The sequence below is a fragment of the Salvia splendens genome, chromosome 20 (assembly GCF_004379255.2).
Source record: "Salvia splendens isolate huo1 chromosome 20, SspV2, whole genome shotgun sequence".
NCBI classification, from domain to species: Eukaryota; Viridiplantae; Streptophyta; class Magnoliopsida; order Lamiales; family Lamiaceae; genus Salvia; species Salvia splendens.
In genome coordinates this window covers 2,465,046-2,491,439 of record NC_056051.1, presented here as the reverse complement: position 1 = coordinate 2,491,439, position 26,394 = coordinate 2,465,046, and the positions used below count along the sequence as shown (strand labels likewise).

Below are 26,394 nucleotides of genomic sequence, written 5' to 3'. Positions count from 1 at the left end.
GCTTCTTAAACTTCTTGACGTGTAGACTTTCAGCTGCCACTTCTGAAGTTCGAGTAGAACCCTTTTGAAGCTCTTTGGATCTAAGAGTAACCTTGACTTCAGAGAGTGTAATTGTTTTCTCTCTACCATACACCATAGCATCTCGAAGGTTATCTGATGGAGTACGTACTAAACAAGCCCAACAGCAGTAAAGCCCATCAGCCTAAAGCCCAAGAAAGAGTATCAGTTCGGCATGACTAAAGAGTATCAGAGTTCAGTTCGGCACAACCAAAGAGTTCGGTCCCAGCCTACAGCTCGGTAAAAGCCAACCAATCAAAACTCTGCTCTCAGGTCGGAATCAAGCTCTACTCTCAGATCGGCAAAAGCTGCTCGGCAATAATTCAGCAGTTCGGTCTCAGTATTCGACCGAACTAGGAGATAGTGGACTCATGCAGGATTTCCACCTCCACTACACCCACGATCTATTTAGTGGTGTCAAGCAGTCAGTAACTCATGCAGGATAGTGGACCCATGCAAGATCGCCACGATCTCCACGACATCCACTACCTAGTAAATGGTGCTGCATGCCACGATCTTGGTTCAATATATAAATAGAACTTAGATCTGATAGACAGAGGTTAAGCTCTCTAGAGATAAAATATCATATAGCAAGTCTGTGTTGTAAGCTGTAATCCCAGATCAAGCAATACAATCTTGCCCCCCCCTTCTTCCCGTGGACGTAGATTTACTTCAGTAAATCGAACCACGTAAATTCATTGTGTCGTGATCTGTATTTTCCTGCATTCATCATCATCAAAAATTCGCCAAACCATCACTGGCGCCGTCTGTGGGAAACAGAGAACCAAATTTGTGATAAAGCGAATTTTTGACCCTTTTTCCACCCCAAAAAAAAAAAATGCATACCAGATCACATAACACCCGTAATACCGTTCGTGATAACCGTGAGGAAGCTAGTCCAGCTCGCAGGTCTGAAAAACGGTCTCGGGAGACATCTACCTCCGGTTCTCACGAAGAAGGAACAAGCCACTCCAGGAGAGATCGCACCGAGTCTTCCCAGCAGCCCGATTTAAATGAAGCTGTCAAGCTGTTCTTGGCCGAGAAGCAGGAGGAGTTCTTAACCTTCCTGCAGAAGAGCCAACAGCCGGAGAAGACAACGGCGGATTCTCCCTCCTCATCCAGACATGAAAGTCACTACCGCAGTAGTGACGTGTCTTCCAGGAGAAAGAATCCTCAACCCCGACATGTTCCTGTTCCTCCTCGGTACCGGAACCACAGGAGAACTCCATCTCCTCCGTACCGAAGAGATGTCGGGTTCGCCATGTACGGAGCATTAAAGACTCCGTTCTCGGACGATATCACCCGAACTCCTTTGCCGCGGAACTACCGGACACCGTCAATGACTTATGACGGGTTGGTGGATCCTCATGACTTCCTGGGACGCTATCAGTATAATATGGCGAACCAGGGTCTCAATGAGGTCCATATGTGCAAGCTGTTCCCCGAGCTGCTCATCGGGAACGCCAGAAGGTGGTTCGACAGCCTTCCTCAAGGCAGCATTAGATCCTACCGAGATCTAATGGATGCTTTCCACAGGAGGTTCTTTCAGAAAGCGGAAGCCCGAATTACTTCGGCTCAGCTGCTTTCTATACGTCAAGGTCGCGACGAAAAGATCAGCGACTTCCTGACGAGATTCCATAAGGAATGCCTACAAGTAGATAATCTCAATGATCTACTTGTCATTTCGGCATTCCAAAATGGAATCCTGCCCGGAGCTCTCTACAGAAAGCTCGTGGAGTGCGGTCCGCAAACAGCTCAAGAAATGTGGGACATTGCGGACCAGTTTTCCCGTGCGGATGAGGCAGACCGTCGAAAACGGTCTTTAGACAGCTCATCCCGAGAAGAGAAAAAGAAGCCCGATCAAAGCGGCCAGGTGCTTCCTCGCCGAACTCCTTTTGAAAGAATTCAAAGGGCACCGGTACAAGGCAGATTGGGGCCACGTCTCCATCCTGAGAAGCCGCCCGCTCAGTTCGTACCATTAAACAAGTCAAGAGCGGAAATTTTCGAACTACATTCCGATATGTTCGAAAAACCAAAGCGGATGACGAAATCAGCCGCGCGGCGACCTCAGGATCAATATTGCTCCTTCCATCAAGCCCACGGTCACGATACCGAGGAGTGCCGAAATTTGGCTGCAGGTATTGATGTTCTTGTGAAAACAGGAACGCTAAAAAAATACCAAAGCAAGCAGCCGAAAAAGAACAAAAGGCAGAGAGGTGCGAACTGCAATCCTCAGGATCCGAAAAGGCATGAGGATCCCGAAGACGACGACGAGCCGCAATATGATGGAGTAATCCAGACTATTGATGCTCTCCCTGCCGGGAAGACTAAGTCGTCCCTAAAAGCAGAACGCAGAGGTTCCAATCAAGAGGAGCCAACACATAAAAGGCTGAAGAAAGACGAAGTGATTACATTTTCAGATGCCGATCCCGTCCCAGCCATCTCTCCTCACCAAGACGCTATTGTCATTCAAGCCGGAGTGGCAAACAAACTGATCCACAGAGTATTTGTGGATACAGGAGCGTCAGTCAGCATTCTTTTTAAAGAATGTTTCGATAAAATGGAAGTGGATCCAGCTCGGCTCAGTCCGGCTCCACTTCCTCTGAAAAGTTTCGCCCAGGAGGACACCCGCCCTGAAGGTATTATCAGCCTTCCGATCACGGTGGGAAAAGCGCCTACAAGCTCCAATACGATGATCGAGTTCTTTGTGGTGAAAGCTCGGTCCCCGTACAACATCATCCTGGGGAGAGACTGGCTCAACACAGTTCGGGCCGTTTGCTCTACTTATCACCTCACCATCAAGATCCCCACTAAAGGTGGGATAGCGGTCATCCGAGGTGATCAAAAGAGAGCAAAAGAATGTCTGCAGATTGCGCTTAAAAGTGCCGAGCAATCAGTTCGGCACCATCAAGCATAGCAATCACAGCAACCGGAGTCAGAGGCAAGCGAGATGACCGAAGTCACTTCAGAGCCGAACTCAATGACCGTTCAGTTATACGAAGATGATCCATCCAGAACGGTCAAGATCGGCTTCGCAGGAACGCCTCTACTCCGGGAAAAGACCATTCAGCTCCTCAAGGAGTACAAAGATGTCTTTGCATGGTCTCCGTTGGACATGACCGGAGTGCCCCCCGAGGTAATCACTCATCGGTTAAATATTGATCCTTCAATCCGGCCAGTAAAACAGAAGCAAAGACTCTTTGCGGCAGAAAGAAGCCAAGTCATCCATGACGAAGTCCGCCAATTACTAAAAGCGGATGTACTATTCGAGGTGAAATATCCTTCTTGGGTGGCCAATCCTGTGATGATCAAGAAAAAAGAAGGAGGATGGCGGATGTGCATAGATTTTACCGATCTAAACAAGCACTGTCCTAAAGATTGCTATCCCCTTCCGAATATAGATAAAAAAGTAGAAGCTTTGATCGGCTTCGAAATTTTCTGTTTTCTTGATTTATACAAAGGATATCACCAAGTGTTGATGGATGAGAGTGACGCTCCGAAAACAGCTTTCATTACCGATTTCGGCATTTTCGCTTATAAAAAGATGCCATTCGGTTTAAAGAATGCCGGAGCCACTTATCAAAGGATGGTAGACAAGCTTTTTCGGCACCTAATCGGAAAGCAGGTTGAAGTGTATGTCGACGACATAGTTGTCAAAAGCAAAAGCACTTCGGAGTACGAAGACAACCTCAAATCCACTCTCGACGTGCTCCGAAAAGCCAACCTCAAACTCAACCCCCAAAAATGTACTTTTTTGGTAGATTCGGGAAAATTTCTGGGTTGTTGGGTTTCAAAGGACGGACTCAAGGCAAATCCCTCAAAAGTTCAAGTTATTCAGAACATGGCGATGCCGAAGTCCATACACGATGTGCAAAGACTAACTGGATGTCTAGCCGCATTGAATAGATTCCTTTCCCAAGCAGCCGAAAAGCAACTACCGTTCTTCAAAGTGTTAAAAAAGGCACCAAAGTTTGAGTGGGGAGCCGAGCAGAAAAAGGCTTTTGACGAGCTCAAAAGTTATTTAGCCGAGCTTCCAATTCTCTCTGCTCCAACAGATGCCGAAGTGATTTTCTTATACTTAGCGGCATCCGATCAAACCATTAGCGCGGTGCTTGTACGAGAAGAAGGCCTAAAGCAGTTTCCCATCTACTTTACAAGCCGAGCATTAAGAGGTCCAGAAACAAGGTATCAACCTCTGGAAAAAATTGCTCTGGCGTTAGTAAATGCAGCAAGGAGACTGCGGCCATACTTCTATGCTCACAAGGTATGCGTCTTGACCGATCTGCCTCTTCGGCAAGTTTTGACCAAGCCAGAAGCATCAGGCAGAATCGCCAAATGGGCCATAGAGCTGGGAGAACACTCAATCGAGTATCTACCTCGGAAAGCCATCAAGGGACAAGCCTTGGCAGATTTTCTTGCAGAAGCAAAGTTCGATCAAGCAATTCCTGTTATTGCCGAACAGAAGAATTCTGCCAATGCCGAACTAGCACAGCCCTTGGAATCCGAAGTAGAGCCGCCGGACTGCTGGAGCGGATTCGTAGATGGAGCTTCAAACAAGATGGGAAGTGGAGCTGGTATTTTACTTGTCGCTCCCGACGGACACGAGGTAACCTACTCACTTCGGTTCCTATTCCCCACTACTAATAATGAAGCCGAGTACGAAGCCCTCCTGGCCGGACTCCAGTTAGCGCAAAGTCTGCTCGTCAAATCTCTCAAAGTCCATTGTGATTCACAAGTCATAGTAAATCACATGTTGGGTACAAGTGAAGCTCGTGACGAGAGAATGAAGAAGTATTTGGACAAAGCGCAAAGCATCAGCCGAAGTTTCTCCTATTTTCGGATAATCCGCATTCCCAGAACGGAAAATAGCCGAGCAGATACCTTAAGTAAGTTGGCCTCAGATCCGAGCTCAAAGGCGGAAGAATTAATGCATCGAAGCATTGATGAAGCCGAGGTACATTCAGTATCCAGCTCGCCGAACTGGATGACGCCGATCTTGCAGTATCTGGATCAAGGACAATTGCCCGAGGATAAGAGAGAAGCTCGGAAGATCACATGCCGAGCACTTCGGTACGAACTTCATGAAGGAGTCCTCTTTAGAAAGTCTTACCTCCAGCCGTTATTGCGGTGCGTAGGGCCAGAAGAGACGGACTACATCCTCAGAGAAGTTCATGAAGGATCGTGCGGCAGCCACATCGGAGCTAGAGCTTTAGCTAAAAAAGTTCTAAGATGGGGATATTATTGGCCAACCTTGGTACAAGAAGCAGTGCAGCTCGTCAAGACATGCCCGAAGTGCCAAATCCATGCAAATATCCCAAGGATGCCGCAGACCGATCTATCCACTATGCAAAGCCCTTGGCCTTTTATGCAATGGGGTATAGACATAGTAGGACCACTACCACAAGCTCCTCGGCAAATAAAATTCCTAATCGTTGCCGTGGACTACTTTACGAAGTGGGTGGAAGCTGAACCATTAGCTACGATAACGAGCTCGAAGGCATTGGATTTCGTCTGGAAGAACATAGTGTGCCGATTTGGCATACCCCACATCCTCATCTCGGATAACGGGACTCAGTTCACCGACAAGACGTTCAAGAATTGGTGTCAAGAGCTGAATATTCAACAGCGGTTCACTTCGGTCTCTCATCCACAAGCAAACGGACAAACGGAGGTAACAAATCGTATCCTGGTGAAAGGGTTAAAAGCTCGGTTAGAACAAGCCAAAGGACAATGGGTAGAAAATCTCCCTCAAGTCCTATGGTCCTACCGAACTACACCCACAACCTCCAACGGTGAAACTCCGTACAGTCTTGTGTACGGCACTGAAGCCGTGATTCCGGTGGAGATCGGCATACCCAGTCCCCGAACTCTAAATTTCTCAGCAGAAATGAATGACGACGGACTGAGAGCCGAGCTAGATCTTGCCGAAGAAAGAAGAGAATTGGCATGCATAAAAGCAGCCAAGTACAAGGAGCAAGTAGCCCGGTATTACAACCAAAGGGTGAAGAAGCTGCAATTTCAAGTGGGAGATCTCGTCTTGAGAAACAACGAAGTAAGCCGAGCAGAAAAGCTGGGCAAGCTCGAACCCACATGGGAAGGTCCGTATCGGGTGTCAGAAGTCCTCGGCAAAGGGTCTTACAAATTGGCTCACATGTCAGGAGAACAGGTACCCCGAACATGGCACATTTCCAACCTCAAGAAGTTCCATTTGTAAGAGACAGTCCGGTCAGTCAGTCTTGAGTCCTGTTCGGTCAATGTGCTTTCTTTGGTTTGCTTGGTCTTTGTTTGTTTCTGTGCGTTTTGTCTGTGTGTTTTGTCTGTCTCTGTGCGTGTCGTCTCTTACAAATGTTACTGAGGTATCTTGTTCTTCGAAGGCTGATCCCCTTCTTAGAACATATACAAGCCAACGATTGTGAGTCAAAGCTTCTAAAGAAGATACAAGACCACAATTCAGCTTAAACAAGCAGTTCGTCTGAAACGAACTGCAATAAGCCAACGATTGTGAAGTCCAAGCTTCTAAAGAGGATACAAGACCACAATTCAGCTTAAGAATCAAGCACTTCGTCTGAAACGAACTGCAACAAAAGTCCGATTCACGCGATAAAACTTGCCTGAATTAGGACAAGGGAAAGTCCGATCCACGCGATAAAACTCGCCGAATTAGGACAAGGGAAAGTCCGATCCCCAAATTAGGACAACGGAAAGTCCGATCCGAGCGATAAAACTCGCCAAATTAGGACACAAACCAAGTCCGATCAAAGAAGAGTTCACTTCATAAGACCGAGGACAAACATCAACTTACCCCGTACCTTTATCCAGAATGCCGAAGTGATTCACTTCGCTTTTCGGGGGGGGTAGTGATGGAGTACGTACTAAACAAGCCCAACAGCAGTAAAGCCCATCAGCCTAAAGCCCAAGAAAGAGTATCAGTTCGGCATGACTAAAGAGTATCAGAGTTCAGTTCGGCACAACCAAAGAGTTCGGTCCCAGCCTACAGCTCGGTAAAAGCCAACCAATCAAAACTCTGCTCTCAGGTCGGCATCAAGCTCTACTCTCAGATCGGCAAAAGCTGCTCGGCAATAATTCAGCAGTTCGGTCTCAGTATTCGACCGAACTAGGAGATAGTGGACTCATGCAGGATTTCCACCTCCACTACACCCACGATCTATTTAGTGGTGTCAAGCAGTCAGTAACTCATGCAGGATAGTGGACCCATGCAAGATCGCCACGATCTCCACGACATCCACTACCTAGTAAATGGTGCTGCATGCCACGATCTTGGTTCAATATATAAATAGAACTTAGATCTGATAGACAGAGGTTAAGCTCTCTAGAGATAAAATATCATATAGCAAGTCTGTGTTGTAAGCTGTAATCACAGATCAAGCAATACAATCTTGCCCCCCCCTTCTTCCCGTGGACGTAGATTTACTTCAGTAAATCGAACCACGTAAATTCATTGTGTCGTGATCTGTATTTTCCTGCATTCATCATCATCAAAAATTCGCCAAACCATCATTATCAAAGCTTTTAGGCAAAGCATTCAGAAGAAGTATAGCTTGATCTTCATCATCAATTGTAACATCCACATTCTCAAGATCATCAATCATTTTAGAAAATTCTTCCATTTGCTCACAAACTCCCTTATCTTCTTGGAATCGATAGGAATATAACCTCTGCTTCATGCACAATCTATTAGCAAGAGAGCGGGTCAAATAAAGACCCTCCAATTTTGCCAATATACCTGCTGCAGTAGTCTCCTTAGCCACTTCTCGAAGCACCTTGTCTCCTAAACACAAGATCACAACACTGTGAGCTTTAGATTGAATCTCTGCCAATTTCGCAGCTGCTTTCTCATCGCCTCCAATCTCCTTCGATTTATCACTGCCCTTGTCGAGCACAGCAGTCAGCCCTTGCTGGATTAACATGGCCCGGATCTTCATCCGCCATAGCCCGAAGTCATTGGCTCCTGTGAACTTTTCAGCCTCCAATCTAGAAGCCATCGATCTCGCTCGATCTCCCTCCTACGCTGATCTTGACAGAAAAAACCCAATCAAAGAACTAGGGTTTCCCACATACGGCGCCAATTGTTACAAATTGAGGTAAAGCCGAGCAAGAAAACAAGAAGGAACAATCAAGAAGGAAATCACAGTAGGCAATTTAATGAGAAAACCGAAGAAAAAACTCTTTTGATTTGCTTTAGTATGATGATTCTATCAACTACAGGGTTTTTTCTTCTTTTGTTCTAGAACACAAATAGCATTCCTCGAGTGTACTAGACTTTTTTTTATTCCGCCTTTGGGAGAGACGCAAGATCATCATGCGTCTCTTTTTAATGAAACGCATGACGGAGATGCATCTTTTATAGAGCTCAATTTTTTCAATTTTTTTTAACGACGCATGGGCGTCATGCGTCACGGGTAATGACGCATGAGCGTCATGCGTCGCTATTTTTATTCGATGGCTGAGAATGGAGAGGGAAACGGGGGAGGTCACATCCGGCGGGGTCCGCAGCTCAGAGTAGCTTTCTGCAATTGTCAGATAAACAGTAGTACCACGTTGTACAGTTGACAATTTGTCATTATGTGTGTTCATAGTCTATTATTACTAGTGAGTTCTACCATCTCAAACAATTACTTAATTTCATTTCAATCATAATTCATCTAATCAAATCAAATCAAATCAAATCAACTAATTGAAAATCACGATAAAAATGAAACTATTGTTTCAGATACAATACACAATCAGTATTTTAAAATCCATTTAATTCCATTTTGTGGGGCGGCAACTAAAGAATGCATATTCCTGTGAATGACATAACTAGGGATTTAATTCCATTTTGTGGGGCGGCAATTAAAGAATGTATATTCTTGTGGGATGACATAAGTAAAAAATGCGTATTTGTATAGGACGGAGTTATCACGCTTGAATAAGAAATGGAAAAACATGTTGACCGGCGCAAGTGAAAATGTTTGAATTTATTAATCTAGTGTTTGTACAAGGAAGTGAAAATCTCGATTTTGGTGCTGGAAAAATAAGAATAGAAGAGGCAGATCATGATGAAAGCGATGAGCTGCTTTGCAGTATTATTAAATTATAATAATTGTAATAAATTGAATTAATAATGGAAATAATCTGACAATTGCAGAAAGCTACTCTGAGCTGCGGACCCCGCCGGATGTGACCTCCCCGTTTCCCTCTTCCATTCTCAGCCATCGAATAAAAATAGCGCCGCATGACGCTCATGCGTCTTTGCCCTCATGCGTCGTTAAAAAAAATTCGAAAAAATTGAGAGACGCATGTCCCTCATGCGTCTCTATAAAAGACGCATCTCCGTCATGCGTTTCATTAAAAAGAGACGCATGAGGGTCATGCGTCTCTCCCAAAGGCGGAATAAAAAAAAAGTCTAGTACACTCGAGAAATGCTATTTGTATTCTAGAACAAAAAAAGAAAAACCCATCAACTACAAGATACAACATTGGGACTTGTATCTAGAGGGCTAAGACTCAAAGATAAACTGCTCTCAACAAACTGAGCTGAAAACAACAGACGAGCCAACGGCTCTATTCTGAACTCCTTTCTAACTAACCTTGTGAAGCCTCTTCAACGGCCTTTTTCTTCTAAGCATGATGACTCACGAGCTGTTATGCTCTTTTAGTATTCACATCCACAAAGAAAATGCTCTGACTCTCACACTTCCTAATTGTTAGCTCCACAATTCCCTCTGCTAATACTCTCTCATCTTCAAGGTTGCATTCTGACAGGAACAACTCTTTATTATAACATGCTTCTCTTCTTGTATAAAGACATCCAACATACGATCCCACTCGTATTGTGACAGCAAGTGTCATGCACCCGGCTTACCCAACTTGCAATCAAAGAATTAAAATCATTCACATTTTCCACTCTTCCACAAAACTCCTCTAGCAATTTCAGATTCTCAATTTCTTCAACAGCTACTTGTACATAGAATGGTAATTCTAAGTGCTGAAGATTCTTCCTCTTGGAAGCATCTTTAATTCTTGTGCATCCATTGCAAGGAATTTGAGATTGAATAATTCCCCAACTCCTCGAGGGACTTCCGTGATGGCTGTGTACGAGAGGTTTAACTCCTTGAGTTCTTTCATCATTTTGTAGATTACAACACGACTCAAGGAGTAATGCCTTGACGCTCTTCAGGGCACATATTGAGTTTGGCATAAGCATTTCTCCATGTATGAATGGCTCTCTCGCCCCTCAGCCATTCAACAATTCCCATGCGTATACATTTTTTACTTGAACCACTTTTTGGCAACACACTTCTGAGGAGCGACTAGTTATAATCAGCCTACAACATTCGACAGAAATGGGACATCCAATCTTGACTAATATACCCTTTATAAAGTAATTATGGATATTTCTAATTTAGGGAATTTTAATGTGAAGAAAATTTCAATTAATATGATAGATTAAAGTGATATCTTATTAATGTAACTACAAACTTTTTCATTTTCTCTTTATATTTTTATTCGTATTTTTAGAGTGTATTCTACAATTTTGTAAAATATTTCTCCTTATTTAAAATTTTAAGAATTAAAAAATTAAAATTTAAAATTTAAAATCAAAATTCTGAAATTCTTATGATTAAAAATGTGAACTCAATTATTATTAATATACTAAGTACCATATATCAAATTATAATTCATTGCATTGTGAATTAGGCTAAGACTCTAGTACTATATTTTACAAAAAAAGGGTAAATACTAACTATGAAGCTCTAAACTTTTAATAAATGAGTTAAAAATAGATGTGATAATTTTTTGATAGAGGTTCGTCGTAACATTCCAAAATCAAGAATTTATAGAAGTTAATATTTTGGAAAGTAAATAATTAAATATGTATTTATGAAATTCATAAACTTGAACACTGTAAATAAATAAATAAAAATCATATATAAATTTTTTATTTATTCATATTGTAGCAAATTGAGCCAATAACTCTATTTTATAAATAAAAGAAAATATTAACTAATATTTTTAAGATATTAAATAGATGAGTTAAGATCATGTGATTATTTTTTGATCGATGTACAATCGTAACGTTCCAAAAAATTAGACATTTAACGATATTAAAAATTTTGGAACGTAAATAATAAAAATAAAAATTATGAATTGTTAAAATCAAAATTGTAAACTCATTTAGAATTAATAAATCATATATCAAATATAAATGTGTTATTGAATTGAGCTAAGAACATGCCATTATTATTTTTGATCGAGATATGATTGTAACATTCCGAAAAGTTAAAAATTTAAAGACACTATAGTTTTGGAAAGCAAAGAATTCAAATCAAAACATTTGCTCCAAAAACTTGTTTCAATATTAAAGATAAAATATTTACCACCTTTGGAAAATAAAGAGAGGTTGGGATTGTCCGACATCAATGATTCCCACAGTTCTGTGTTCACCATTATCTTACATCGTCGAGGCACAGCCGAATACACAACCACAGGAAGTTTGTTCATCAATCTTGCAAATGATGGTTGTTCCCTTGAATAGGCTCTTCAGCGTTGGAAGCTCTTGCAAATGAAGGAACCTGTTCCTTCATCATCGAACACATCTTCTATTTCTCCACACTTTCTCACAGAAATCAATTGAAGGTTGGGAACTCCTGATAGTAGTATCCCCACCTTCCTCATTCTTGGCAGCTCTTTCAACTTCAACTTTATTAATTTGGGCAGGGTGAGGGAACTTGTTCCTTCATCATCGAACACATCTTCTAATCCTCCACACTTAGTCACAGAAATAATTATAAGGTTGGGAACTCGTGATAGTGATATCCCCACCTTCCTCAGTCTTGGAAGATCATGTAACTGTACATATTTTAATTTGGGGAGGGCGAGGCAATCTCTTTCTTCATCTTCGAATATCTCTTCTATTTCTTCACACTCGCTTATATCAATATATTCAAGGTTGGGAGCACTTGATAGTATCCCCACCTTCCTCAGTCTTGGCAGCTCTTTTAACCATAAGGTATTTAATTTAGGGAGGGTGAGGGAACTTGTTTCGAATATCTCTTCTATTTCCCGACACTTGCTGATATCAATAACTACGAGGTTGGGAGCTCCTGGTAATGGTATCCTCATCCTGTTACACTTTTCAATTCATAGCTTAGTCAGAGAGGAAAACACAGGTTGTGCAAGTGCAGCTGATGCTTCTATTTCCCCCTTTTCGATCAACCCCTTCATACCATCCAACTCATACAATTCAATTTCTTCAACAGCAGACATTTGAGATGATAATCCTGCCTCACTCCTCAAAATGTACTCTATTCCTCCACATCTTTCAATTCTCAATCTCTTCAATCCATCCACAAAGCATATGCCCAGACCCTCACATTGCTGCACAATTCCCTCTGCTAATACTCTTTATCATGACACGTTCCTCCTCTTGTATTGAATTCATCTACATGATATGATCCCACTAATATTCTGTAACAAGTGTCACGTACCCGACTTACTAATTGTTAGATGCACAATTCCCTCTGCTAATATTCTCTCATCTTCAAGGTTGCATTCGAACAAGAACAACTCTTTATTATCACATATTCCTTCTCTTATATTGAACTTATCTTCATGATATGATCCCACTAATATTCTGTAACAAGTGCCACGTACCCGACTTCCCCAACTTGTAATCAATGACTTCAAATCGTTCACATTTTCCATTCTTCCACTAAACTCCTCCAGCAGTTTCAGATTCTCAATTTCTTCAACTTCTACTTCTATATACAATGGTAATTCTAAGTGCTGAAGATTTCCAAGTTTAAGAAACAATCCTCTTGGAACCTTGTTCAGTTTATCCGCATTCATTGCGAGGAATTTGAGATTGAATAATTCCCCAACTCCTTGAGGAACTTCCGTGATGGCTGTTTTCGAGAGGTTTAACTCCCTGAGTTCTTTCATCTCTCCCAAGTATGGCACATTTCCTAGATACTTACACCACTCAAGGAGCAATGCCTTGAGGCTCTTCAAGGCACAGATTGAGTTTGGCAGCTTCGTTATGCTAGTCCAGCTCAAATCAAGAGTGCATAGTCCTTGCATTTTAGAAAAGAATGAATCTGGGATAAACTCCAACCAATAATTACCGAATAAAAGCAATGTTGAGAGCTTAGGACAATCGGGAGACATTCCTTCTTCAATTCTCCTTATGCCATTTTTCACAAAGGACACCTTCTCCAGATCCTTTGCCCATTCTGCTTCTTTGGGAATTTCAATCAAAGACATATCACCTGCTCTTACCATATATTTCCCCTCACATATATTCAATGCCATACTTCTTAACAGATCATGCATCTTCAAGCATTCCGTAGGATCAAAACTACTGGGACCAGCACAACTTTCCAATAAGCACACATTCACTAATTTATCCAATATGTAATATCCTTGCTCAATTTGCGCTCTCCTTGTCTTTCTTTCATCCACCATCCCTCCTGAAATGAACTTTCTAACCAAACACTCTCTAAATATTTCTTCATCCTCAGGATATAACGCGCAATGCAGGAAACAATGTTGTAATGTATTGAACTCATTACTCTGACTATGACGATTCCTATTCAACCGATCAAAACTATATTTCAATACTTTATAAACATAACCGTCTCCCATGCCATCATTCCCTGAGATACGCTCTCTTAGTTCTGCATAAGCATTTCTCCATGTATAAATGGCTCTCTCGCCCCTCATGCTTCCAGCTACTGTAACAATTGCTAGGGGCAGACCACCACACAATTTTGCCACAGATCTGGCAATCTCTTCTGCCGAAGAATCAAGTTCTATCTCATTTCTTAGCGTTTCATTGAACAATTTCCATGCCTCGTGATGATGTAGAGTTTTCACTGGAATCACTTTTTGGCAACAAATTTGACGACACACTTCTAAAATGCGAGTAGTTATAATTAGCCTACAACACTCAACAGAAATGGGACATCCAACCTTTGAAAGATCAATATTTTCCCACACATCATCTAATATCAGCACTGAATTCTTCATCTGAGACAAAGTTGTATGGAGTCTCGCTGCCCTTATGTCTTCATTATCCTCACCCCCAAAGTCCAAACCTATAAAACGAGCAATTTTATCTTGTAACGTCGTAACACTAAATTCTTGAGAGACTGTAACCCAAATCACACGTCCCTGAGAGTCTTGGAGGATTCGATTGTGAATGTGCTTTGCCAGTGTCGTTTTGCCCACACCACCCATACCATAAACACCAATGCTCGACACATGCCTACTCTCCAATTGTTTCAAAATCGTTTCCAAATTTTCGTTAAAAGCTTCACCAACCATCCCATTTGTCAACAACTTATCTCCCCTACTTCCACAAACATCAAGGACAAGTTCACCAAAATTCCGACTTTGCTCAACAAGCAAGTCAACCTCATCAATTAGTTTAGCTGGCAACCCTCCATCCATCAATCTCATAATAAATCCTTCGGATTCCACTTGAGTGCCCAACTCAACAACTTGCTTTTCAATGGACCTCACTTCTTCCAACCACTCCTCAACTTCGCGCTTCCTTTTCTTTCGACCAGAAAGCTCTGAGTTCTTGATTTCCTCCTCAACATCAAATGCCTTAGCACACAATGACTTCAACTTTTTCTGCAGAACTTTTAAAATGAGCTCAATGTCCTTTATACTATTCACATTGTTGTATGCATTATCCGCCGTTTGATCCACCAACTTTGACAAAAATGACTCTCCCAGCTTTGTCAAAATCGACTCTAAAATTTGGCTTAACATTTTCACCACTTTGCTTTTCCCAGAGTAAACATAAACCAAAAACAACAATTATTATATGAGAAAAATAACTACAATCTCATTTTTCTAGCAAGCATCTATCCAGTCCGAAAATGAATTTGCAAGTAATGAACAAAGCAAGATTTCAGAGTTTACAATAATTATTCAAAATGATGCTAAGCAGTATTAATCTACAAGAACGATGTTAAGCATGATGGTAAGCACTAGCAATCTACAAGCAAGATTGTTAGAGTTTACGATAATTATTTAAAATTTCCTTCATTTTACATGTACAAGAAATTAAAACTTTCATTTCCGGAAATATTAGCAAGATCTTGTTAAATTCTAAACGAACAAATAAAAGCAGAGATGTAAATTAAGTATGAGAATTGTTACCTGAGAGATGTGAACGTCTGAGCTGAGATTAAAATTGAATAGATTTGTAGATCTAGAAAGAGAAAACCACAAGATGTTTGAATGTGTGATGCAAAAAGGAGGAAGTGAAAGAGATATTAATCAGGCAAGAAAGAGAGATTCACAGTAGTATATGAAGTTGACTTGGACTTAGTCTTGCATTTTTCCAACTAGCATTGCTATGCACTTGCCATGTTATTTCATGTAACTCTTGGGATAAATGAATTAAAAAAATTTCGATAATAAAGATTGTATAATTAATTCAGATAATAAAGATTGTATAATTATATTTATATATCAGAAAAAATGTTTAATAAAAGATATAAAACGTTATATCTTTTATGCGTTTTTTCATATTATTCTAAATGAAGCATTTTACCATCGACAAAAAATTTCATACAGTTCTAAATTCGATTATGAGTGGAATAAATAAATTGTATGCTTACATATACGTGTACATTACAATAAGAAATACTCCCTCCGTTCCACTATAGTAGATGCATTTTATTTTGAGCACTCGTTTTAGAAAATAATAATAAATATATCCTCTGTTCCAACTAAGATGACACATTTTCTTTTTTAGTTTGTCCAAAATAAGATAACACATTTCTATTTTTGGTAATTTTCTCTCTCCAATTAATATACACAAAACCATAGTTAAAATATTCAACTTTCTTTCTCTCTTCATTTAATACTTACACCCACCTTTTATATCTTCAATTAAATACATTAACCAGCAACTCGTAAAATCTTGTGTCGACTAAGAAACGTATCATCTTAACTGGGACAGGGGGAGTAGTTAAAGTGAAGAGAAAATAAAGTAAGAGAGATATTGATATAGTTAAGAGTTTTTTCTACTTTATTATCTCTCTTAGTTTACTTTATCTTCACTTTAATTATTTATTATTATTTTTGCAAAACGAGTGGTCAAAATGAAACGCTTCTACCAACCACAGTGTCAGATGAAGTACAAATAAAGAAAAATATGCAACAAAGGGTCAAAAAGAAAAATAATTACTAATCAATATATATTTCGTATATATAAAATTTAGTTACAGTTAAAATGATTTCAATAAACAGTTAATAAAAATTGCAAAACTATGATTCTTAAAAAATAACGTTATAAATGCATTTATAAAATGAAAGATATTCAAAACAAAAAGTGATAAAAAAATATCTCCATTCACATTCAAAGTCGATGCAAGGGAGTTACTCTGATGCACAATAAATGAAGTACCTTCACCACCCACCCAAATTAGCAAAAAAAAATAAATTAAAATTAGTACAATAAATGTAAGTAAAATATAATTAATTTTATAAATTTTTATCAAATTCCAAAATAATGCAAATTATATACTATACAATTAATAATATTTAATACTAACAATTAGCATAATACTTAACTTATACTATAAAATTAGAAAATTTGAATATATAAAAAACTCCCCAAAAATGGTCTCAAAATAAGTTAACATACTCGCCCAAAAAAGGTAGTGATCAATTGCTAACTCAATATCTAGTTGCTAACTACAATTAATTTAAGATCATAGGATTTTAGAAATCTAGTGGTCTAAAATTTGCCACGTGTAATTTATATTTTTATTAATTAAATCGAAAAAGATAAAAAAAGCTATCAAATTAGGGTTTTGAATTAAAATATCAATATAGTGTTTTGAAAATATCAACACAATGCTTTGAGAATGTGAATACATTGTGTATGTCAACACATTACTTTAAGAAGGATATTCTACATGTATATTAACATATTTTATATACTATGTTAATATTTGTTGCTGTACGAAAAAATTGAAATTTTTCGAATTTTTTTCAAATTTTGATATCGGAACATATGGAAGTGAGATCGCGTTAGAATCTTTATGAAATTATCTTTAATTTGATATAATGTTGTGCGAAAAAATAATTTAAATCAAGAAAGTTATATGCGTTTTAAAGTTATGTGATATTTTTCAAAAGTTAGTTACAACTAATTTGTTGTAAATTCACTTTAATAACCTTATTGACATTTTTTGTTGATCGTATTGACATTTCTGGGATGATGATGTAGGCCCTTGATTTGAATATCTAAGAGTTATTATTTAATTGTAGTTAACAATTAAGTATTAGGTTAGCATTATTAGGTTAGCAATATAACAGCTAGCCCAACTATTTAGTACCTCAATTCCAAACTTTTGGCGAAACTTTATTGTGTTACTGCATCCACCTTTGAAAAAAAGGAGTGGCAGAATCTTTTAAAACATTATGATTTAAATGCATAATTGGTAAAATAAAAAATAATTTGCATGAACTTAGTAGTATAATATACTACGCAAATAAAAGCAGAGATATAAAATTGGTAGGAGAATTGTTACCTGAGAGATGTGAAAGATTGAAGAGATTTGTAGATCTACAAAGAGAGAATCACAAGAAGTTTGAGAAGAGATGAAAAAGATGCAGTGAAAGGATTCAAGGTTGATACGACGGCTGAGAATCTAGCTAACATGCTCACAATGAGGGAAAAGTTTGAGAAATGTATGAGGCTGATTGGTTGTGCAAGATAGTGCATGATGCCAATTAAGCACTCAAGGTGGAGATTTGTTGGTTTGTTCAATGGGAGTAAATCAACAAATGAAGTCTTCGATTAGAGAGAGAAAGAAAGAAAGAAGAGCAAGATCAAGTTCTGTTAATCGAAGATGCGAGGAGATTCAGGAGCCGTCTGATGGCGTTTTAGTTTAGATGTTTTAATCTGAGCCGTAGGATCTAACTAGCATTAGATCAGTTTTTCAGCTTGCTAGTTCTGAGTGTTGTTAGCTGATTTACTATTACTCTCCTTCGCGATTAATGTGAATTTGAATCCAGTAGTTCGTTTACATCATCACCAATACAATTTTTCGAGAGTTCGTTTTCTTGTTTTGATTTCCGGTGTATTATTTACTGTATAAATCCAATCTATGTTGAATATGTAAACATGGTGCCATGCTATAGGTAATATTGGTAGCTCTAGCAATCTACAAGCAAGATGTTAGAGTTGACTCTAGACGTATCAGAGGGGAACCGATAGTTCGTCGAGGAAGTATTGGTTCGTTCGCGGGATCGTTCCTGAGCAGCCAAGCTTCTCTTCAACTAGGGTTTTGTTATTATGGAAACTTGCAGAGAAAGGAAAAAAAGGCGATAAAAGTAGGAAAATTTCTGATATATTGATTGGTGAACGGAATCTCTATTTATATTATCTAAGGACTCTAGGTTTGGTTCGACTCGATCATTCCGGGAAAGAACCAACAAGAAAACCTGAAACGGAGCTTATAGATTATAGTATGCTCAACTCAAAAAGTCTATAAAATAAAATATTCAATCAAAATAAATAATTAAAATAACCATAAAAAGAACAACTAATGTCATTTGGAGACATAATCTCCAAACCACGCAGGTTTCTTCTTAGACACACTGATGCATATCTGTATAATTAATTACACAATAATCTCATCAAAACAACAAACTTCAAATATTTCTCCACACTTACTCACAAAAATAGTTTTCAAGGTTGGGAACTCCTGATAGGTTTTTCAGTGAGGAAAACAAAACACAGGTTGTGCAGGTGCAGCTGATGCTCCTATTTCCCCCTTTTCGATCAACCCCTTCATACCATCCAAGCTATACAGTTCAATTTCTACAAGATCAGACATTTGAGATGATAATCCTGCCTCACTCCTCCAAATGTACTCTATTCCTCCACATTTTTTAATTCTCAATCTCTTCAATCCATCCACAAAGAAAAATGCTCTAACCCTCACACTTACTAATTGTTAGCTCCACAATTCCCTCTGCTCATACTCTCTCATCTTCAATGTTGCATTCTGACAGGAACAACTCTTTATTATAACATACTCCTCTTCCTACTTTCGGATAGAAACATTCATGATATGATCCCTCTCCTAATGTGTAGCAAGTGTCATGCACCCGACTTTCCCAACTTGTTATAAAAGAGTTAAAATCATTCACATTTTCCACTCTTCCACTCAACTCCTCTAGCAGTTTCAGATTCTCAATTTCTTCAACTTCTACTTCTAAATGCAATGGTAATTCCAAGTGCTGAAGTTTCTCAAGTTTAAGAAACAATCCTCTTGGAAGCATCTCCAATTTACGCGCATCCAATGCGAGGAATTTGAGATTGAATAATTCCTCAACTCCTTGAGGGACTTCCCTGATGTCTGTTTCTGAGAGGTCTAACTCCTTAAGTTCTTCCATCTCTCCCAAGTACGGCACATTTTCTAGCTTAAAACACGCCCTAAGGAGCAATGCCTCATGGAACAGATTGAGTTTGGCAGCATTGTTATGTTAGTCGAGCTCAAATCAAGAGTGCTTAGTCCTTGCATTTTAGGAAAGAATGAATCTGAGATAAACTCCAACCAATGATTACCGAATAAAAGCAATGTAGAGAGCTTAGGACAATCGGGAGACATTCCTTCTTCAATTCTCATTATGCCACTGTTCATAAAGGACACCTTCTCCAGATCCTTTCCCCATTCTGCTTCTTTGGGAATTTCAGTCAAAGACTTATCACCTGCTCTTACCATATATTTCCCCTCACATATCTTCAATGACATACCTCTTACAAGATCATGCATCTTCACGCATTCTGTAGGACCAAACCTACCAGGAAAAGCACAACTTTCCAATAGGCACACATTCACTAATTTATCCAATATGGAATGTCCTTGCTCAACTAGCATTCTCCTTGTCTTTCTTTCATCCACCAACCCTCCTGAAATGAACTCTCTAACCAAACGATCTCTCATTAATTCTTCATCTTCAGGATATAACGCACAATGCAGGAAACAATGTTGTAATGTATTGAACTCACTACCCTAGCTATGACTGTTCCTTTTCAACCGATCAAAACTATATTTCAATACGTTATAAACATCTCCATCTCTGATGCCATCTATCCCTGAGACATGTTCTTTGAGTTCTGCATAAGCATTTCTCCATGTATGAATGGCTCTCTCTCCCCTCATGCTTCCAGCCACTGTAACAATTCCTAGGGGCTGACCACCACACAATTCTGCCACAGATCTCGCAATCTCTTCTACCGAAGAATCAAGTTCTATCTCATTTCTTAGAGTTTCATTGAACAATTTCCAAGCCTCATTATTTTTTAGATTTTGCACTTGAATCTTTTTTTGGCAACAAATTTGACGACACACTTCTAAGGAGAGAGTTGTTATAATCAGCCTACAACACTCGACAGAAATGGGACATCCAACCTTTAATAGATCAATATTTTCCCACACATCATCTTATATCAGCACTGAATTCTTCAACAAAGACAAAGTTGTACTGAGTCTCGCCGCCCTTAATTCTTCATTATCCTCACCCACAAAGTCCAAACCTATAAAACATGCAATTTTATCTTGTAAAGTCATAACATTAAATTCTTGAGAGACTGTAACCCAAATCACACGTCCCTGAGAGTGTTAGAAGAGTTGATTGTGAATGTGCTTTGCCAGTGTCGTTTTGCCCACACCGCCCATACCACAAACACCAATGCTCGACACTTGCCCACTCTCCAAAAGTGTCAAAATCGTTTCCAAATTTTCATTAAAAGCTTCACCAACCATCCCATTTGTCGGCAACTTATCTCCCCTGCTTCCACAAAAATCAAGGACAAGTTACCAAAATTCCGACTTTGCTCAACAAGCATGTCAACCTCGCCATTTAGTTTATCTGGTAACTCTCCATCCTTCAGATTCTACTCGAGTCCCCAACTCAACAACTTGCTTTTCAATGGACTTGACTTCTTCCAACCATTCCTCAACTTCACGTTTCCTCTTCTTTCGACCAGAAAGTTCCAAATTCTTGATTTCCTCCTCAACATCAGATGCCTTAGCACCTAATGGCTTCAACTTTTTCTGCAGAGCTTTAAGATTGAGCTCAAAGTCCTTTATAATTTTGAGACTGTTGTGTGCATTATCCACCGTTTGTTCAACCAACTTTGACAAAATTGACTCCCATACCTTTGTCAAAATCAGCTCGATAATCCGGCTTAACATTTTCACCACCTTGCTCTTCCCAGATAAAACACATACCAAAAACAACAATTATTTGATGAGAAAATAGCTACAATCTCACTTTTCTAGCGATCATATATCCAGTCCAAAAATGAATTTGTAAGTAATGAACAAAGTAGAAATCCAATATATGTTGAATACGTCCTCATACATGTCATTAATTTATTCTTCTATTGGTTTTTGCTTAATGAATTCACTTATTTAGTGTCAAGCAACTTTTTTGTTTGTGAAGTTTGTGCATTCTTAACAGGGGTGATGAACTTCAAGTGAAAGTAAACAAGCTGTTACCTGATTTGAAGCTACCTTTTGGGTTCTAGTTATTTTTTTCCTTCCTTTTCCATATATTCTTTTCCCAGGAAAGTTGTAGATCTATTTTAACTGACATATAATTTTTTTAGTGGTCTCCGGCTAAAGCAGAGGATGGCATCTTAAATATATGGGATCATGCAAAGGTGAGCGATTACTCTCCATGTGCCATGACTATTCTCTATGAACCAACTTAAAAACAGCCACAACTTTCAAACTTTGTCCCCAGTTATCCTTTTCTTGCTCAAGCAAAAATCACTCCTTCCCAACTTCATTTTTTATTATCAGAAGCATGAAAAATTACCATTCCTTTGCATTGGTGTTGCCCGAAAAATGCCATTGCTATCTTTGCCTTCAACTTCAAGTAGTAATATTTATGACAGGGACAAGGTGGTTGATTTTCAGTGGAATGCAGCAGATCCGTGGACCATTGTTAGCGTGTCTGAGGATGGAGAAAAGACGCACACTGACAGCTAATATCTAAAGACGCACATGTGCGCCAAAAACTTTGCATTATACTCCCCTCCCTTCCGTTATCTAATACTCCTACTAATAGAGAATGGAAAAGTTTCTATTTTTAAAAGAATATAGTAGGGAGTATGATTAGCTTTTCATCAGATTTGGAAAATAGAGAGATATTGGGATTGTCCGACTTCAACGATTCCCACAATTCTGGGTTCACCGTTATCTGACATCGTCGAGGCACAGCCGAATCCACAAGCACAGGAAGTTTGTTCATCAATCTTGGGCAATTTTTCACGGAGATAGCTTCAATGGAGTTGCAAATGATGGTTGTTCCCTTGCATAGGCTCTCCAGTGTGGGAAGCTCTTTCAACTTCAACTTTTTTAATTTAGGGAGGGTGAGGGAACCTGTTTCTTCATCTTCAAATATTTCTTCTATTTCTCCACACTTTCTCACAGAAATAACTTGAATGTTGGGAACTCCTGATAGTAGTATCCCCACCTTTCTCAGTTTTGGCAGCTCATCTAACTTTATGTATTTTAATTTAGGGAGGTTGAGGGAACTTGTTCCTTCATCTGCGAATATCTCTTCTATTTCTTCACACTTGGTGATATGAATATCTTCAAGGTTGGGAACTCCTGATAGTATCCCCACCTTCCTCAGTCTTGGCAGCCCATATAACCTTAAAGTTTTTAATTTAGGGAGGGTGAGGGAACTTGTTCCTTCGTCTTCGAATATCTCTCCTATTTCTTCACACTTGGTGATATGAATATCTTCAAGGTTGGGAACTCCTGATAGTATCCCCACCTTCCTCAGTCTTGGCAGCCCATATAACCTTAAGGTTTTTAATATAGGGAGGGTGAGGGAACTTGTTCCTTCGTCTTCGAATATCTCTTCTATTTCTTCACACTTGCTTATATCAATAACTTCGAGGTTGGGAACTCCGGATAGTGTCCCCACCTTCCTTAGTCTTGGCAGCCAATATAACCTTAAGGTTTTTAATTTAGGGAGGGTGAGGGAACTTGTTCCCTCATCTTCGAATATCTCTTCTATTTCTTCACACTCTCTCATATCAATATCTTCGAGGTTGGGAACTCCTAATATTGGTGTCGTCATCTTGTTACACTTTTCAATCCTTAGCTTTGTCAGAGAGGAAAACACAGATCGTGCAAGTGAAGCTGATGCTCCTATTTCCCCCTTTTCGATCAACCCCTTCATAGCATCCAACTCAACCAGTTCAATTTTTTCAAGAGCAGATATTTGAGATGATAATCCTGCCTCACTATTCCAAATGTACTCTATTCCTCCACATCTTTCCATTCTCAATCTCTTCAATCCATCCACAATTCCCTCTGCTAATACTCTCTCATCTTCAAGGTTGCATTCCGACACGATCAACTCTTTATTGTAACATACTTCTCTTCCAACATTCTGATAGAAACTTTCATGATATGATCCCACTCCTATTGTGTAGCAAGTGTCATGCACCCGACTTCCCCAACTTGTAATAAGAGAATTAAATTCATTCACATTTTTTAATCTTCCACTAAACTCCTCTAGCAGTTTCAGATTCTCAATTTCTTCAACTTCTACTTCTATATGCGATGGTAATTCCAAGTGCTGAAGATTCCCAAGTTTAAGAAACAATCCTTTTGGAAGAATCTTAAATTTCCACGCATCCATTGCGAGGAAATTGAGATTGAATAATTCCCCAACTCCTTGAGGTACTTCCTTGATGCCTGTATCCGAGAGGTTTAGCTCCCTGAGTTGTTTCATCTCTCCCAAGTATGGCACATTTTCTAGCTTACTACACGACCTAAGGAGCAATGCCTTGAGGCTCTTCATGGCACAGATTGAGTTTGGCAGCATTGTTATCTTAGTCATGCTCAAATCAAGAATGCATAGTCCTTGCATTTTAGAAAAGAATGAATCTGGGATAAACTCCAACCAAACATTATAACATAAAAGCAACGTTGAGAGAATAGGACAATCGGGAGACATTCCTTCTTCAATTCTCGTTATGCCATTGTACATTATGGACACCTTCTCCAGATCCTTTGCCCACTCTACTTCTTTGGGAATTTCCTTCAAAGACCAATCACCTGCTCTTACCATATATTTCCCCTCACATATCTTCAATGCCATTCCTCTTACAAGATCATGCATCTTCACGCATTCCGTAGAACCAGGACCAACACAACTTTCCAATAAGCACACATTCACTAATTTATCCAATATGGAATGTCCTTGCTCAACTTGCATTCTCCTTGTCTTTCTTTCATCCACCAACCGTCCTGAAACGAACTCTCTAACCAAACGCTCTCTCGTTATTTCTTTATCTTCAGGATATAACGCGCAATGGAGGAAACAATGTTGCAATGTATTGAATTCATTAGTCTGACTATGACGGTTCCTTTTCAACCGATCAAAACTATATCTCAATACTTTATAAACATCACCTTCTCCCATGCCATCATTCCCCGAGACACGTTCTGTTAGTTCTTCATAAGCATTTCTCCATGTATGAATGGCTCTCTCTCCCCTCATGCTTCCCGCCACTGTAACAATTCCTAGGGGCAGACCACCACACAATTCTGCCACAGATCTCGCAATTTTTTCTGCTGAAGAATCAAGTTCTATCTCATTTCTTAGTGTTTCATTGAACAATTCCCATGTCTCATGATGATGTAGAGTTTGCACTGGAATCACTTTTTGGCAACAAATTTGACGACACACTTCTAAGGAGCGAGTAGTTATAATCAGCCTACAACACTCTACAGAAATGGGACAACCAACCTTTAATAAATCAATTTTTTCCCAGACATCATCTAATATCAGCACTGAATTCTTCATCTGAGACAAAGTTGTATGGAGTCTTGCTGCCCTTATGTCTTCATTTTTCTCATCCACAAACTCCAGACCTATGAAACGAGCTATTTTATCTTGTAAAGTTGTAACACTAAATTCTTCAGAGACTGTAACCCAAATCACACGTCCCTGAGAGTGTTGGAGGAGTAGATTGTGAATGTGCTTTGCCAGTGTCGTTTTTCCCACACCACCCATACCATAAACACCAATGCTCAACACTTGCCCACTCTCCAAATGTTTCAAAATCGTTTCCAAATTTTCATGAAAAGCTTGACCAACCATCCCATTAGTCAACAACTTATCTCCCCTACTTCCACAAACATCAAGGACAAGTTCACCAAAATTCCGACTTTGCTCAACAAGCAAGTCAACCTCATCAATTAGTTTAGCCGGCAACCCTCCATCCATCAATCTCATAATAAATCCTTCGGATTCCACTTGAGTGCACAACTCAACAACTTGCTTTTCAATGGACCTGACTTCTTCCAACCACTCCTCAACTTCGCGCTTCCTTTTCTTTCGACCAGAAAGCTCTGAGTTCTTGATTTCCTCCTCAACATCAGATGCCTTAGCACACAATGACTTCAACTTTTTCTGCAGAGCTTTTAGATTGAGCTCAAAGTCCTTTATACTTTTGAGATTGTTGTGTGCATTATCCGCCGTTTGTTCAACCAACTTTGACAAAATTGACTCACATACCTTTGTCAAAATTGGCTCGAAAATCCGGCTTAACATTTTCACCACTTTGCTTTTCCCAGAGTAAACATAAACCAAAAACAAGAATTATTATATGAGAAAAATAGTTACAATCTCATTTTTCTAGCAAGCATTTATCCAGTCCGAAAATGAATTTGCAAGTAATGAACAAAGCAAGATTTCAGAGTTTACGATAATTATTCAAAATGATGCTAAGCACTATTAATCTACAAGCACGATGTTAAGCATGATGGTAAGCACTAGCAATCTACAAGCAAGATTGTTAGAGTTTACGATAATTATTCAAAATTTCCTTCATTTTACATGTACAAGAAATTCAAACATTCATTTCCGGAATATTAGCAAGATCTTGTTAAATTCTAAACGAACAAATAAAAGCAGAGATGTAAATTAAGTATGAGAATTGTTACCTGAGAGATGTGAACGTCTGAGCTGAGATTAAAATAATTTGTAGATCTAGAAAGAGAAAATCACAAGATGTTTGAATGTGTGGTGCAAAAAGGTGGAAGTGAAAGAAAAATTAATCAGGCAAGAAAGAGATCTAGAGAGATACATGTCATACGGACTTCTCACTGCACAACCACGTCATTATGCACCGTGGCGGACATCCCCAAGGACTTCCAACAATTAAAAAAATCACAAATTCACAAATTAAACAATTTACGGAATTAAAATTTCGACACAAATAGAGAAAAAATTCCATTAAATAAAAAAAGAAAAGTACAT

The 26,394-nt window shown here is 39.2% G+C and overlaps 2 protein-coding genes and 1 pseudogene across 3 annotated transcripts; all 3 read right to left on the bottom strand.

The window, feature by feature from the left end:
* Window positions 1–11,380: 11,380 nt before the first annotated feature.
* LOC121782759 (probable disease resistance protein At4g27220) lies at window positions 11,381–15,389 on the bottom strand. 2 transcript variants are annotated; one of them, XM_042180704.1, is made up of 2 exons: window positions 15,232–15,389; window positions 11,381–14,851 (listed from the first exon to the last, which is right to left on the bottom strand). In XM_042180704.1, the coding sequence occupies exon 2, from the start codon at window positions 14,836–14,838 to the stop codon at window positions 12,541–12,543; it is 2,298 nt and encodes a 765-aa protein (XP_042036638.1). In that variant the 5' UTR covers window positions 14,839–14,851; window positions 15,232–15,389; the 3' UTR covers window positions 11,381–12,540. The 2 variants fall into 2 exon arrangements, with proteins under 2 accessions (XP_042036638.1, XP_042036639.1); XM_042180705.1 differs by having other exon boundaries at window positions 11,381–14,846; window positions 15,232–15,356.
* A 3,188-nt stretch (window positions 15,390–18,577) lies between these two features.
* On the bottom strand, window positions 18,578–21,734 carry LOC121782753 (annotated as a pseudogene).
* Window positions 21,735–22,094: 360 nt separating this feature from the next.
* On the bottom strand, window positions 22,095–26,154 carry LOC121782757 (probable disease resistance protein At4g27220). The gene is made up of 2 exons (XM_042180702.1): window positions 26,079–26,154; window positions 22,095–25,699 (listed from the first exon to the last, which is right to left on the bottom strand). Exon 2 carries the CDS (start codon window positions 25,684–25,686, stop codon window positions 22,198–22,200), a length of 3,489 nt encoding a protein of 1,162 aa, XP_042036636.1. The 5' UTR covers window positions 25,687–25,699; window positions 26,079–26,154; the 3' UTR covers window positions 22,095–22,197.
* Window positions 26,155–26,394: the final 240 nt, after the last annotated feature.